Raw genomic sequence first — 12,446 nt, forward strand, 5'->3', positions numbered from 1 at the left:
TGGGGGAAGGAGAGTTCGGGAACCTCATATCCAGATTGTAAGCATCTTTTTTGTCTATTGAAAGCTAATTGGGGATCTCTCCTCTCTCCCCTCTCATTTTAATTACCAAGGCAAATTTTGTTTTTCAAGGGGAACATTCAGAAATGCTGCCTTCACCTGGCAGACAATATGATCCACTCTGTCTTTTTGACTCCTCCATTTCTAGATTTGATGCCTAAAAGTGAAAAAAGGAACTTTTGCTTCTGACTTTATTTGTTTTGTTTTGTCCTGTAGAAAAACAAACCAAACTGAATGTAAGTAAACTCATATAATAGGAAAGTACAAAGGGAAAACAATAATGACAACATAGAGAAAAATACATATGGCTGAACCCTGTCTTCATTTTGAAAGTTTATATGAAATTATGATTATTTTGTATAAGCTCAGTATTATTTGAATTACGTTGACTCTGAAATATGATAAGATAATTTTACCAGCAATGCTAATTTTCTTATCCGAAATCCTAGGATTTTTGTTGACCTAAAAAATTTGTTTAGGCGTAACTTTTTCTCAAGTTCCATCAGCTGTAGACTTCTTAGACTGTGTTCCCCAGATTTAACTGCTTGGGTGAAACCTTCCCCATCTCTCCAACCTCAATTCTTCACAAACTCTCTGGTGGGCATGACAGTTAAGGTCACACAACCCAGGGAATTCCTGTCACCCAGAAGGCCAGCCTATTTTAGCTGTTCCACCTGTTCCTCATACCTTGGGCTTGAAAGAATTCTAAGAGCCCTGTAGGAAGGTGACAGAAAAGGTCAGCAGGACAGAAGAGTTTTAGTTAGCAATAGGTGGCAGCCATAGTTTTAGAGCCTCCCATTTGTAAGAGAAAAGCAGTAAGGAAAAGAGCTGTACTTCTGTGCCTTTTACTTTCGCATTTACCTGATGTTATATAAAATGGCACAAGTCAATTAATACAATATTTGAGAAATGTGAAAGGTCTCATTAAATAAATGGATTCTCTTGCAGTTTGGCAATGGTGCATCTTCACAAATGACACTTTCCCCACATGATGTAGTAATAAGGTGCCTTTATGTTGATATACAGTTAAATGCTGATTAAATAATCCAGAATGCAGCTGCGCGAGCAATTGTGGGTGCACCAAGGTACACCCACGTTACACCTATCCTCCGCGAGCTGCACTGGCTACCTATTAGTCTCCGAATCCGCTTCAAGGTGCTGGTCGCTACATGGCATCAGACCTGGGTACCTGAGAGACCGCCTCCTGCCGATTACCTCTCTCAGACCAATTAGATCTCACAGGTTAGGTCTCCTCCGGATTCCATCTGCCAGCCAATGTCGGCTGGCGACTCCCCGGGGGAGAGCCTTCTCTGTTGCAGCTCCGGCCCTCTGGAACGAGCTCCCTGTTGAGATCCGGACCCTTACTACCCTCCCGGCCTTCCGCAAAGCCACCAAGTCCTGGCTGTTCCAGCAGGCTGGGGGGGCTGAGAAGCATCTACCTCCACGGAAATTGTGAATGTTGGTTTTGTTTTTAATATGTTGTCTTTGTCTCGTTTCCCCCTTTCCCTTGTCTTTTGTGAGCCGCCCGGAGTCCTCTGGGAGTGGGCGGCATACAAGACAAATAAATAAATAAACAAACAAACAAACAGACAAACAAACAAATAAATAAATATGTATACAGGTTAATATACCTGTGCTTCAGGGCAGGGGTGGTATTCACTTACTTTCCCTACTGGTTTGCAAATGTGAGCATGCGTGTCCGTGCATGTGCTTTGACTAAAAAGGGACTGAATGGGATGCTGTAGAGCCAGGGTGGGAGGGCGGAGCACCCTGCGATTTCTGCTACCAATTAGGGTGAACTCGTCCTAACTGGTAGAATACCACCTCTTCTTCAGGAGCTAAGCAAGAATTCCCCACTCTCTTACAGCCTTATGGAGAATAGTTAGAATCTGGCTTTTCTAGAAGGTCATTGGTAATCAAGTATCTGGAGTAGTGTTTTTCAACATCTGGCAACTTTAAGATGTGTGGACTTCAACTCCATGCCTGGCCAAGGAATTCTGGGAGTTGAAATCCACTCATCTTAAAGTTGCCAACTTTGAGACACACTGAGCTAGAGGAAAATTTGTGCTCTTATTTTTCCTTCTTTACAGTTTATTTTTTACTGCATTATTTTTTGCTTTGTTTTTGGTTTTAATTTTGCACACCGCCTAGACATTCATAGTGAAGTGGTTAGCAAATCTAACAATTTTATTCCTAAATAAACAGGACTCATCTGGATGCATCTCTGATCCTTGCCTCCATTTCCATGAATTACACTTTGTGAGAAAATTAGTTTGCCTTCTGAAAAAAAAGAAGGGGGGAAATTTGGAATTTTGTTTTCATTTTGATATGCTTACATTTTGAAACGGAGTTAATGCCCGGTCTAGTTTTTGTCAAATTGAGGTAGTCCTTGACATAAAATCATTCATTTAATGACCATCTGAAGTTGCAACAGCACTGAAAAAAGTGACTTAACACCATTGTAGCATCCTCATGGTCATTTGATCAAAATTGAGATGCTTGGCAACTGGCATGTATTTATGATGGTTACAGTGTCTAGGGGTCATATGTAGCCTTCTGACAAGCAAAGTCAATGGGGAAGCCAGATTCATTTAACAACTGTGTTACTAACTTAACAACTGCCATGATTCTCCCAACAACTGTGGCAAGAAAGGTCATAAAATGGGGCAAAATGTACCTAAAAACTATCTTGCTTAGCAACATAAATATTGGGCTCTATTGTAGTTGTAATTTGAGGGCTACATGTATCTTGTAATCCACAAGACCCAGAACATCCATTAAAACTACATTGTATGGCTTGCTTAATATCTCAGTTTACATTTCTAGATAGGCAACACAGCCAGATGTTTTCTTGAGCTCCTAGTTCCTGTGTGATATGATCCATCCAGATAGTCTTCAGTACTAGCCTTGCTAGTGTAGAATTTCCCCTATGTTCTTAGACATAAAGCAGTCTGTAGAAATAATTCGTTTTGCCTGAATGGTAATAAAAGATAAATGCAGAGTTGTGTGATAACCTTTAGAACTGCATCTGGTTAAAGAAACAGTTTACACTAACTCTTCATATAATTTATCTTTCAAAGGGACTGAGCTGTTGCGTATAACATCAGCCCTCAAGAACCTTCTGATTACAAAAATTAGCAAAACCAAAATAAAAAATGTACACATCTCAAAGTAGGCTGAAATTGTATTTCAGCAACAAAGGGGGAAAATAATTCCCCAACCTTTGAAAATTTAGAAAGCCCTGGTAATGTTTCTAGCCAGTTTGCTTTTCTATCTGCTCACTGCAATTCAAAGAAAAACAAGTTGCTGCTGCTGTTGTTTGGTTTCTGGTTATCTAAAGATTGCCCGTCCCTGTTTTATATCTCAAACTCTGTTTTTAAAGATGACATATTTGTTTTGCATTGGCTATTTCAGGGAAATCATTGTAGACATGGAGGCGTTTTTCACCTTGATCTACAGTAGTCAACTTTTTTCTTCTAAGCCCATTTGTTAGGAAGAAGTATTCTGGCGTAACATAAGACTGATAAGGACCATACAGTAGAAGAAAATTTTAAAAATGGTAAATGAAACCATCTCCTTTCATTGCTCTATGTTTTTATAGGATCCCGATGGAAATCCATGTCCAATCAGGAGAAGCAGCCCTATTATGAAGAGCAAGCACGGCTGAGTCGCCAGCATCTAGAGAAGTATCCCAATTACAAGTACAAGCCCCGCCCCAAACGCACCTGCATTGTGGAAGGGAAGCGGCTTCGTGTTGGCGAGTACAAGGCACTGATGAGGAATCGGCGCCAGGACGCCAGGCAGGGCTACCTGATTGCGTGAGGCTTCCTGTCCCTTTTCTCTGTTCCTCCTGAGCACAGCTATCTGAGCCAGCAGGTTCCTAGGTCTGAAATTCATCTCTTTTAAGGATCGGCACAGATCATCTTTTGCAAGGCAGTGATAGTGTAATAAGGTTCAGGTTCCCAAATCATCATTAATAGTAACCTGCAATGTCTTCCTTGGCTTATTTGCCCCGACCTTACAAAGAGATAACCCAGTTTATGGTCTTTTGTGTGTCTTGTAGCCTTGCCGACTGAAGGGATCAAAGGCATGATTAAACATCTTGCTGGATCATATAAGCATAATTAGCTTTTAGGGGAAATCAGGCAGCTCTGAAAGCTTAGATGAAGAAGGAAGGAAAGGTCCAGTAATGTTTGCTTGTAGAAGGTTCCTGGAAGACAGTTTATCTGATCTCATTCCAGGGAGACCAGTATTGTACAAACATGTGATCAGTGCATTGTTGTTTCTTAGGAATAAGGAACTGGTGGGCCACAAGATACTACTGAACTGCATTTACCTGTAACCTCAGTTACATGACCAATAATTAGGAATGTTTAGTTCAGTAGTAGAAGATCACAGCTTCTCTATTCTTGCTTATCTGTTTCCATGTTGGGAAGTGCGGTAATAATGTTATGAATGTGGATTTGGAGGTGGGGGAGGAACAGAATGTAAGATGGCATAACTTTTATGATACATTATAATGTCTTTCCTAGGCCCCAAAGCAGCCAGATGCCACCTTCCTCTTCGGATCTCATGTACCAGCGATCAGTTGGGATTCAGCTGGCTCCACCACTGATGGATCACTACTTGTCCCATGGCATGGAACCAAACATGCCAGTCATAGTGAACACATGTAGTCTGAAGCCAGAGGAGGGGGATGGGACAGAGGACAGTCATTCAATGCCTGATGGGGAGATGTACCACTACAGTGAAGATGAGGATTCTGAGGGCGAGGAGAAGAGTGATGGCGAGCTAGTGGTTCTCACGGACTAATGTCACAAGGAGCAAGTATGGAAAATATGGACAAGCCTTTGTCCTCTTTCTAATCTGGAACAATTAATGGCATTGGAAGAAACAAGGAGGGAGCTTGTTAAAGTGGAAACAGACATGGAGCAGAGGAACAATTCTTTATGCCACCATCTGTGATATTGGTAGAGTTTATTTCCCATCCATTTATCTTCTGTGGAAAGGAAGGAATTTTGTCTTTGACCTGCTGAATTTACCCCAAGGAAATTGAATATTAATTGACTATGACTCTTGTAACAAATTTGGTATTTTTTTCTACTAAGGTCAGAACTCCTGCTAAGGATATCCCAAATCTTCACTGAAGTTCAGGGAACAAAGTATTTTGGAGTCACTAAGGGATAAACAATGAGATAGAAATACTGAGCAGCAGATTTCAGAATCTATAATCTTTGAACCCATCTTCCTAGCAGCTCAGTATTAAGTGTTATGTTCTCAGAAATGAAAGTTTGACTAGAAAAAGCTTCTTCCTTCCAGTCACAACTGTGTCTACCTTTTCTGTAGTGTTCAGTTGTGTTGGAGTTAGGGGCAAATGGTCTGTGGCTGAGTAGCAATTATGTCTCTTGTACATTTCCTCTACGGCTTTTTCTCCTTTCCCCATAAAGCTGATGTAAAAGCTTACTTTACCAACAGCCAAATAGAGACCTCACCTGTTTACAACTTGGCCAAGTTGCATCAGCTTTTATTAGCCATCCAATCACTAGCATTCAACCAACATTTGGGGAGCATTTTCACTTTCCTGAAATGAAACATCTGGGTGGAACACTTATTTCCCCTTCATTCCGGATTTCAACTAGTTCTGCCTTTTCCCCCCACTCCAACTTCACTTTGTCCTGTGTTTGTTTTGTTCAATTCCCACCGGCCCTGCCAATAAATTCCCATGGAGCCATTTTTAGCTCCGGACTTGAATGAATAGCAACCGAGGTCTCGAAGGGCCCTCTTTACCCTTGGCAACCTTGGCCCAACTTATAAATTAAGCCATGGCCTGTTTCCCTCCTACCCTCGTTTGCTTGCCAACGCTCAGTACACACAGGAGAACACCCTGCAACAATAGAACGCTGACTTGATGTTTAAGGGATAAAATGTGAAGTTTCTGAGGCAATCTTTCCAAAATTGTTTTCCTATGTAGGTAACAGTTCTTTCATGCCCACCCACTAGAGCACTAAAGGTGCATAATGGGAATTATAATCCAACATACAGACACCATGTGAAGGGCACCTTAGAAAAACTATTCTGAACCATCTTCTGTGAAGGAAATAAAAATTCTTTTATTGAATTAATCTAATGATGCTGTAATACAGTGTAGGAACCCTGTGTCCTTCTAGTTCTGAGTTACAGTTTATTAGGAAGAAGATGTTATAATTCAGCAATTTTCAAGGGGTTTGTCCACTTTCATCATTCTGGTTTATTGAGCCTCTGGTAGGCTTCAGTATATTTGTAAATTCATGTTTTCCATACATTGAACTCAACACTCATAGTTTTCAGTATAAGTACTTGTTTGCTTATCATGCTCAAATCATCCAGGTTGAGTGTATAATGTGTTCGAGTGGCTTCTTTCATCTCCTCCTTACTCTTTATCCTTTAGTGGCATTAGTGAAAGCAGCAGTCTTGCCCTGGTTTAAATTAGCTAAGCGTTCTTAGTTAATGGTTAACCTGTGGATAGCTTCAGTACATGGAAAGAACAGTGATGAGAGAGGCATATAGGATGTACAGAGTCATGATATACACATGCACAGTTATGTTTCTGATGTATGAATTATATACATTTGCAGACACTTTTTTACATATTTTGCCCCTAGATAGTCCTTTAAATATTTTTGTACGCTTTCATTGGATTTAAATCTCAGCATGGGAATCTTTTATTTTCTGCTATGAAATTGTAACATCACTGAGAAACTAAATTGGGTGTTCTTAAAGTAAACATGTCATTCTTCATTTTTTGACAAGGTCTCCTTTTTGTGTTAGGGTGACCAAGTTATTAATATAACCACTGATCTCCACAATTTGAGACCAGATATGAGATCATGGAAGAAATTTAGCATTGCCCACATGATTGTATCATGCCCACTGCAGAATGAACCCCATAACAATATGTGCGCTTGCAGAGATGGCAAACTACAAGCCTGTTTATCATTTCTGGCAGAAAAGTAAGGATTGATAATATCATACACAGTTTGGAGTCACCCTTAGTCTAATATTACAAAAAGCCCACTAGCATCTCTTTTGTACTCTAGTACAAATAGATATGGCAAAAGATCACTATTTTTTGTAATATTGATAACTGGGAAGTGATTAAGAATGAGATACATTCCTTATATTTTACAGAGGATTTATGCATCCATTTCATTCCTTACAGACCCCTGAATATTGGTTTTTTATCTCACCATCTTTAGGAGTGTGGTCCTTCACATGTCTGCTAAAATGTAATGCAAATCTGAAGTTGACAGAAGTTTCATGCTGAGCTTGCAAAGCATGATTTTTCTTGCAATAGAATAGTTGTCACTTTGAAATTTGATCTTAGTCTGTGTAGTGTCATCACAGAGTTTAGTGTCACTATAAGACCGTGCACCTGAGGTGTATCCGGATAGAATCTGGAGTTCTAACTTACTTCCCTTTATTCTAATTTTGAAAAGAGGAAAATGCAATTATATCTTCTAGAGAGGAGTGGATCACTTAGTTCCTGTTCCACCTTTTAAAAAAAAATCCCTGTGCCCTCTAGATGTTTTAGATTACAACACCCATCACTTTCAACATCTTAATGGGCATTTTGGGCAAGCATCATGGAGTTATAGTCTAGCAACTGGAGAGCATCAAGAAAGATGAATTTCTTTGATCTATATTGTTTCCCATTCCTTCAGTTTTTCATAATCCTATCCCTTTCCACTGTGCTCTAGCAACTGGCTGCTGCTTTATTTTTGTTTTGTTTCAAAAAGTCTGTACATATAGATAGAGCTTTATTTTGTTAATAAGACTAGTAACTTAACCTGTATATTTCAACACTCTTTGTTTATAAAGGGTTTTCTTTTTCTTGGTACAATAAAGATGTTTTGGAACAGAGATCTGTGCTAATTCTAGTTTTGTAAAATTCATTTTGCCACCTAATCCATTGTGCCTGTTCCCTTTAACAACAGTTAAAGGCCATGGAGGTGTAATGATTAGTCTTTAAAATAGAGAAAGTACATGATGCTAGACTTCCCCTGAATTATCTGCAAACATTGATGTAGTTATTATGTAGGTTTACTTGGAAGAAACTCCCAGGAAGTTCAATAAGATTTACTTCAGGTAGGTTTGTGTAAGATTGAAGCTTAACATCACAGGCTTCCATGTGTTTACGAGGTAGTAAATTCCACTGTTCTTAAAGGGGCTTATTTCCTTGAAAGTACATAGTATAGTCATTTACAAGTGATAATGCCATTAATGTTTACCATTCCCTGCATCAGCATTATGATGCTATATCATCCTTGTTCATAATAATGTGTTTAACATCTTCGGAATCTCAAGTCTATTATTTATGGGATGAAAATATATATTTCTGAAATTTTTTCATCAAGATATTCTTAGATTATATCTTTAGATGTTTAGTGGCAGAGACTATGCATATATTTTGAGTATTAAAATAATTCTTTTTAAACAAATGGTCTTTTAGAAAGCCATTTGTGATTAATTTCAATTGAAATTGGAAAAGAAGACTGGAGTACTTCACCTTGTCCTGCTGTTTCAAGATTCCTTGTTCCAAGCTACTTCAAATGAGAGAGGTGCATCTCACAGAATCTACAATACTTTCATTGCTACAGCAGACAGCTTGGGGCCCTCTTTCTTTGCTTTGCCAGTCAGATACTGCAATCCATCAATGTAAGATAGGAGTTGCTGTAGCAGTCATAAGCCTCAGCAACCACACAGTATGTATGTTGGCAGTGGTTCAAAAACTAACATGACAGAGATAGTTGGCTGTGTCATCTTGATCATTAGTGCCTTTGGAATGAGAATGTCTCTGTGTTATGGAGCACTATGCTGTACGGATCCATGGACTTATTTTCTGTCTGCTTTGAAAGATGATGACCTTGAGCAGTTGAATGATACAGGAAAATCTCTTGAGGGAGACGGGGATTTGTCTTCATCTTTGGCCCAGACATGTAGTATGTATGATTGTGTCCATTAGGTTAGTAGCTGCTACTTCTTTCTACCTCTTCCAAATCAAGCCAGTGAAACATAACAAGAAATACTACTACTTGTGTAGAATAAGTATTGGGGCAGAAGACAGCAAGGATAGAGAATCTGGAATCCTTTCGTTGCTGCTGAAGCACAGCTCCCAGCCTAATTTAGCCACTGATTTAAACAAATGAACTAACCAAGGACAATAAGCTGCATAATATGAATAGTTGATTACTCAGAAACAAAACATCTCCCCTCCAGTTTTTAATTTTAACATTGGCTTTATAGATAAAAAGAGACATTTGGTGTTTAAAAGGTTCCTTTTTGTCTTTCAAGAACAAAGTCCACCGATTTGACGTGCACCTGTAGGAACACACAGTTCATTCAGTATTGTCAGCAACTATCATAATACAGAAAAATCTTGTATTGTTTATGTACATGGAACGGAGTACATGAAAATTGCTAATAAGAAAATTAGTGGTGCCACAAACAGAGAGAGATGTGCTGGCATCTACACTTGTTTTTTTAAAAAAGCAAGCCACTGTGAGGTAACCAACTAAGATATGTAGACTAATCCTTGAAAGTTTAGCCTAACCAGTTCATTACTTGGTGGCTGTGCATGAACTGGGAAAGCTCTGCCCATATTAAAGATACCTTTGTTGGAGTTTCCCTGTTACCTCAGTTTGCTCAATTGTTTTGCTCTCGAGACAAACAAGCTCCACAGAAAGCAATGGTTCTGAAAACCCCTAAAGCTCAAAGAAGTTGTATATTTCAAACAGTAACTACACCACACAACTACACAATTAAGATTTCTTTCAAATATACAATACCACATATACAATGTCACCCAGACTGCAGTCTTGTTTGTGTTCAGATAACTATTCAGGCCACGAAATCAATTTTTCATGGTACAAAAATCAAGCTGTAAAACTTCATAAATTGCTTGATTCTGACTATATGAAGAGTAGAGATATACATCAATACACCTCAATATGGTGTGTTGGGATGTTTGTGATGCCTCTGAGATAAGGCCAATGATTCTTCAGGTCTTTTTAACAGTTTGCTGGTATGCTGTGATTGTTTTAAGAGTACAATAATCTACAGAGATTTCTATTTCATACTGGCATAATCCATATACTTTAATCTTCAGGAGACAAATGTGTTTTACTGTTTTTAGGTAGATCTAAATTCTCTCAGAAGCTTTCACCTCACTATGACATCACATAATGAAAGAGACTTGTGCATATTAATGTGTCAACACTGAGAACATGACAGTGCAGTACGATTGTGAATTCCTCTGAAGTAAAGAGGAGGGTTGAAAAATCCTTGCTGTATAATAAGTTCACTTATTTCCTAAAACTTCCTATTATGTTATTCCTTTTATTCTCCCTAGTGGATAGCATGCATGTTATATGATCTTGTGAAGATTAGTTTGCCGAAAATGCTCGGAGCAACTCAGTATTTAAAAACCATTTTAGCTTCCATACAAATATTCAGGAAGCACTAGCTTGGAAAAATGCTAATCCTTGATTTGAAAGTATTGCAAAGGCTATGCAAAGAGTGCAACATAGATCCTGACAGCAGGTTCCATCCTGATCTAATGGGTGGAGATGTCAAAGACAGCTTAAGCCTCCAATTTGCTCAGAAGATGGGGAATGATATAATTCATGACACTGGTCCATGGGGCTTTCGTACTGTTTATACTGCTGCAGCAATCCATGCTCTGGCTCCAATTTCTATATATAGTACATTATTTCTGAAAAAGGGCAGATTGGTTACACAGAAATTCAAATAAAAACATTTCCATTTTGAAGTCAGGGTTAAATGGGCCAAATCTTTGCCCACTGTTGAACCAATTCCATGACTCTCCACTTCCACCACCTCCCTTGCTTGTGAAAGCATCATAACACATGTAGAAATTTTTCATTTGCTTTTTTTCCTCCTTAAGAACAAAGACAGCAAAGTAAAAGGTAGAGGCAGAGAGGGAGATGTTGCTGCTCAAGATCCAATTTCTGTGCTCTCTTCTTGATTGGATGGAAGGCACAGAGGTTGGCCTGGCCATTCCAAAAGAACTGTAGTCAGGACAATTATGAGCCATTCTGAGATTGATTGGGGGGAAATTGTTGGCGTTTAACATTTTTTTGTACCATCCCTTCTAAGAATTTCTTCCAGAAATTGAATCCCTCCATCCAGAAAGCTTCTAAATATGAGGCATAAGCTTTACTTATCACCTAACCTAACAAACTTGAAAGGCAAAAAATAGCACGGGTTTATGATTTTTTCCTGCCCTCCCAATGAATCAAGGACAGATAGTGTGTAGAGGATTACAGGTTCTTCACCCTGATGTGATTTCACCCTGAAGTTCAGCACACTACAAGCTTCTTAAACTTTCCAATCTGAGGCTAATCTCCCCCCCCCCCCAATATACACACACGACGAAGCCCTTTCCCTAGTATTTAACTCACTTTTCTAGCTCCACCTCATCCCATTATCCAAACTATCAGGGGTCATTTATCAGTGAATAAGGCTGCTGACAATGACAGTCTGCCCCTTTAAGAAAAAGATGGCATTACAATGTCACAAAAATTGCCTAGGGTACAAAAGCCGCTATTTAGTTTGGGGAGGGGGAGAGAAGGAAAATGGTTCATAAGCAGGCCTTTGCAGCTACTGGTTCAAAAGAAAGGATGAATTCATTACTCTTTGATGCCCTCTGGAGGCCTGTCAGAATACTTTTGCCCAAACAAGAAGGGTTATCTTTTTGCTGCATCAAAAGTGAAGGAAATTTACCTTTGGCTGAAGGATCTGCTCTTTTTACCCTGGGGAAATTCTCAGTAGGAACTTTATGGGTCTGAAAGTTGTAATGTCTTCTTGTGTCTCCTGACTGGTATGTTGTGCTTTTGGAGCACAACATTCAGAATTCAGCATCTTGCTTGTAAGAGAGATGGAAGGAAGGAACAAGTGGGAAAAGCAGACTTTTTAATGAGAGGGTCAGAAGGCATGGGTAAGAACAGGCAAAGCAAACTATGGCACCTTTAAAGGAAAAGGCTTGCAAAAAAAGTGACCAAGGAAGTCCTATCGTCAATTAAGAAAGGGAAGAAGGAAGGGGAAGTGTTTTCTAAGAGGGGCAGAAGCATAACAATGAAGTCACACATTTTGTTTTCTGAGCAAGATGATTTATGCCATTCTTGATCCTTTCTCCACAGCTGTACTCTGCTGATCCTGCTCATTATATCCATCTAATTAATACAGTTTATCCTCCAACATCTCCATTATTTGGAAGGATTATATATAAACAGATGTCAATCCCATTACAGCATGAGATCAGAAGTACTGAGAAGGCAGAAGTTCATGAATTTTGTTCATCAATAATGATTGTCATAAGAAGTGACCATAGA

General features: G+C 39.2%; 2 protein-coding genes across 9 annotated transcripts in view; one reads left to right on the forward strand and one right to left on the reverse strand.

Moving 5' to 3' along the window:
- Window positions 1–7,956, forward strand: part of SOX13 (SRY-box transcription factor 13) — a 64,829-nt gene extending 56,873 nt beyond the window's left edge. For 6 of the 7 annotated variants that reach the window (XM_087720006.1, XM_014076248.2, XM_014076246.2 and 3 more), the window contains 2 exons: window positions 3,659–3,875; window positions 4,590–7,956. In XM_087720006.1, coding sequence (XP_087576132.1) covers window positions 3,659–3,875; window positions 4,590–4,869 — 497 coding nt within the window. In that variant the 3' untranslated portion in view covers window positions 4,870–7,956. The remainder of the gene's footprint in view (window positions 1–3,658; window positions 3,876–4,589) is intronic. The other variant, XM_014076250.2, reaches the window with a different exon arrangement.
- A 1,356-nt stretch (window positions 7,957–9,312) lies between these two features.
- The window catches only part of ETNK2 (ethanolamine kinase 2), a 31,997-nt gene continuing 28,863 nt past the window's right edge, over window positions 9,313–12,446 (reverse strand). For both annotated transcript variants that reach the window (XR_015697318.1, XR_015697316.1), the window contains exon 9: window positions 9,313–9,414. The gene's annotated coding sequence lies outside the window, so the exon portion shown is untranslated. The remainder of the gene's footprint in view (window positions 9,415–12,446) is intronic.

This window comes from Thamnophis sirtalis, unplaced genomic scaffold, assembly GCF_051295495.1.
Source record: "Thamnophis sirtalis isolate CommonGarterSnake01/CBP01778 unplaced genomic scaffold, rThaSir2_p1.2 scaffold_7, whole genome shotgun sequence".
NCBI lineage: Eukaryota > Metazoa > Chordata > Lepidosauria > Squamata > Natricidae > Thamnophis > Thamnophis sirtalis.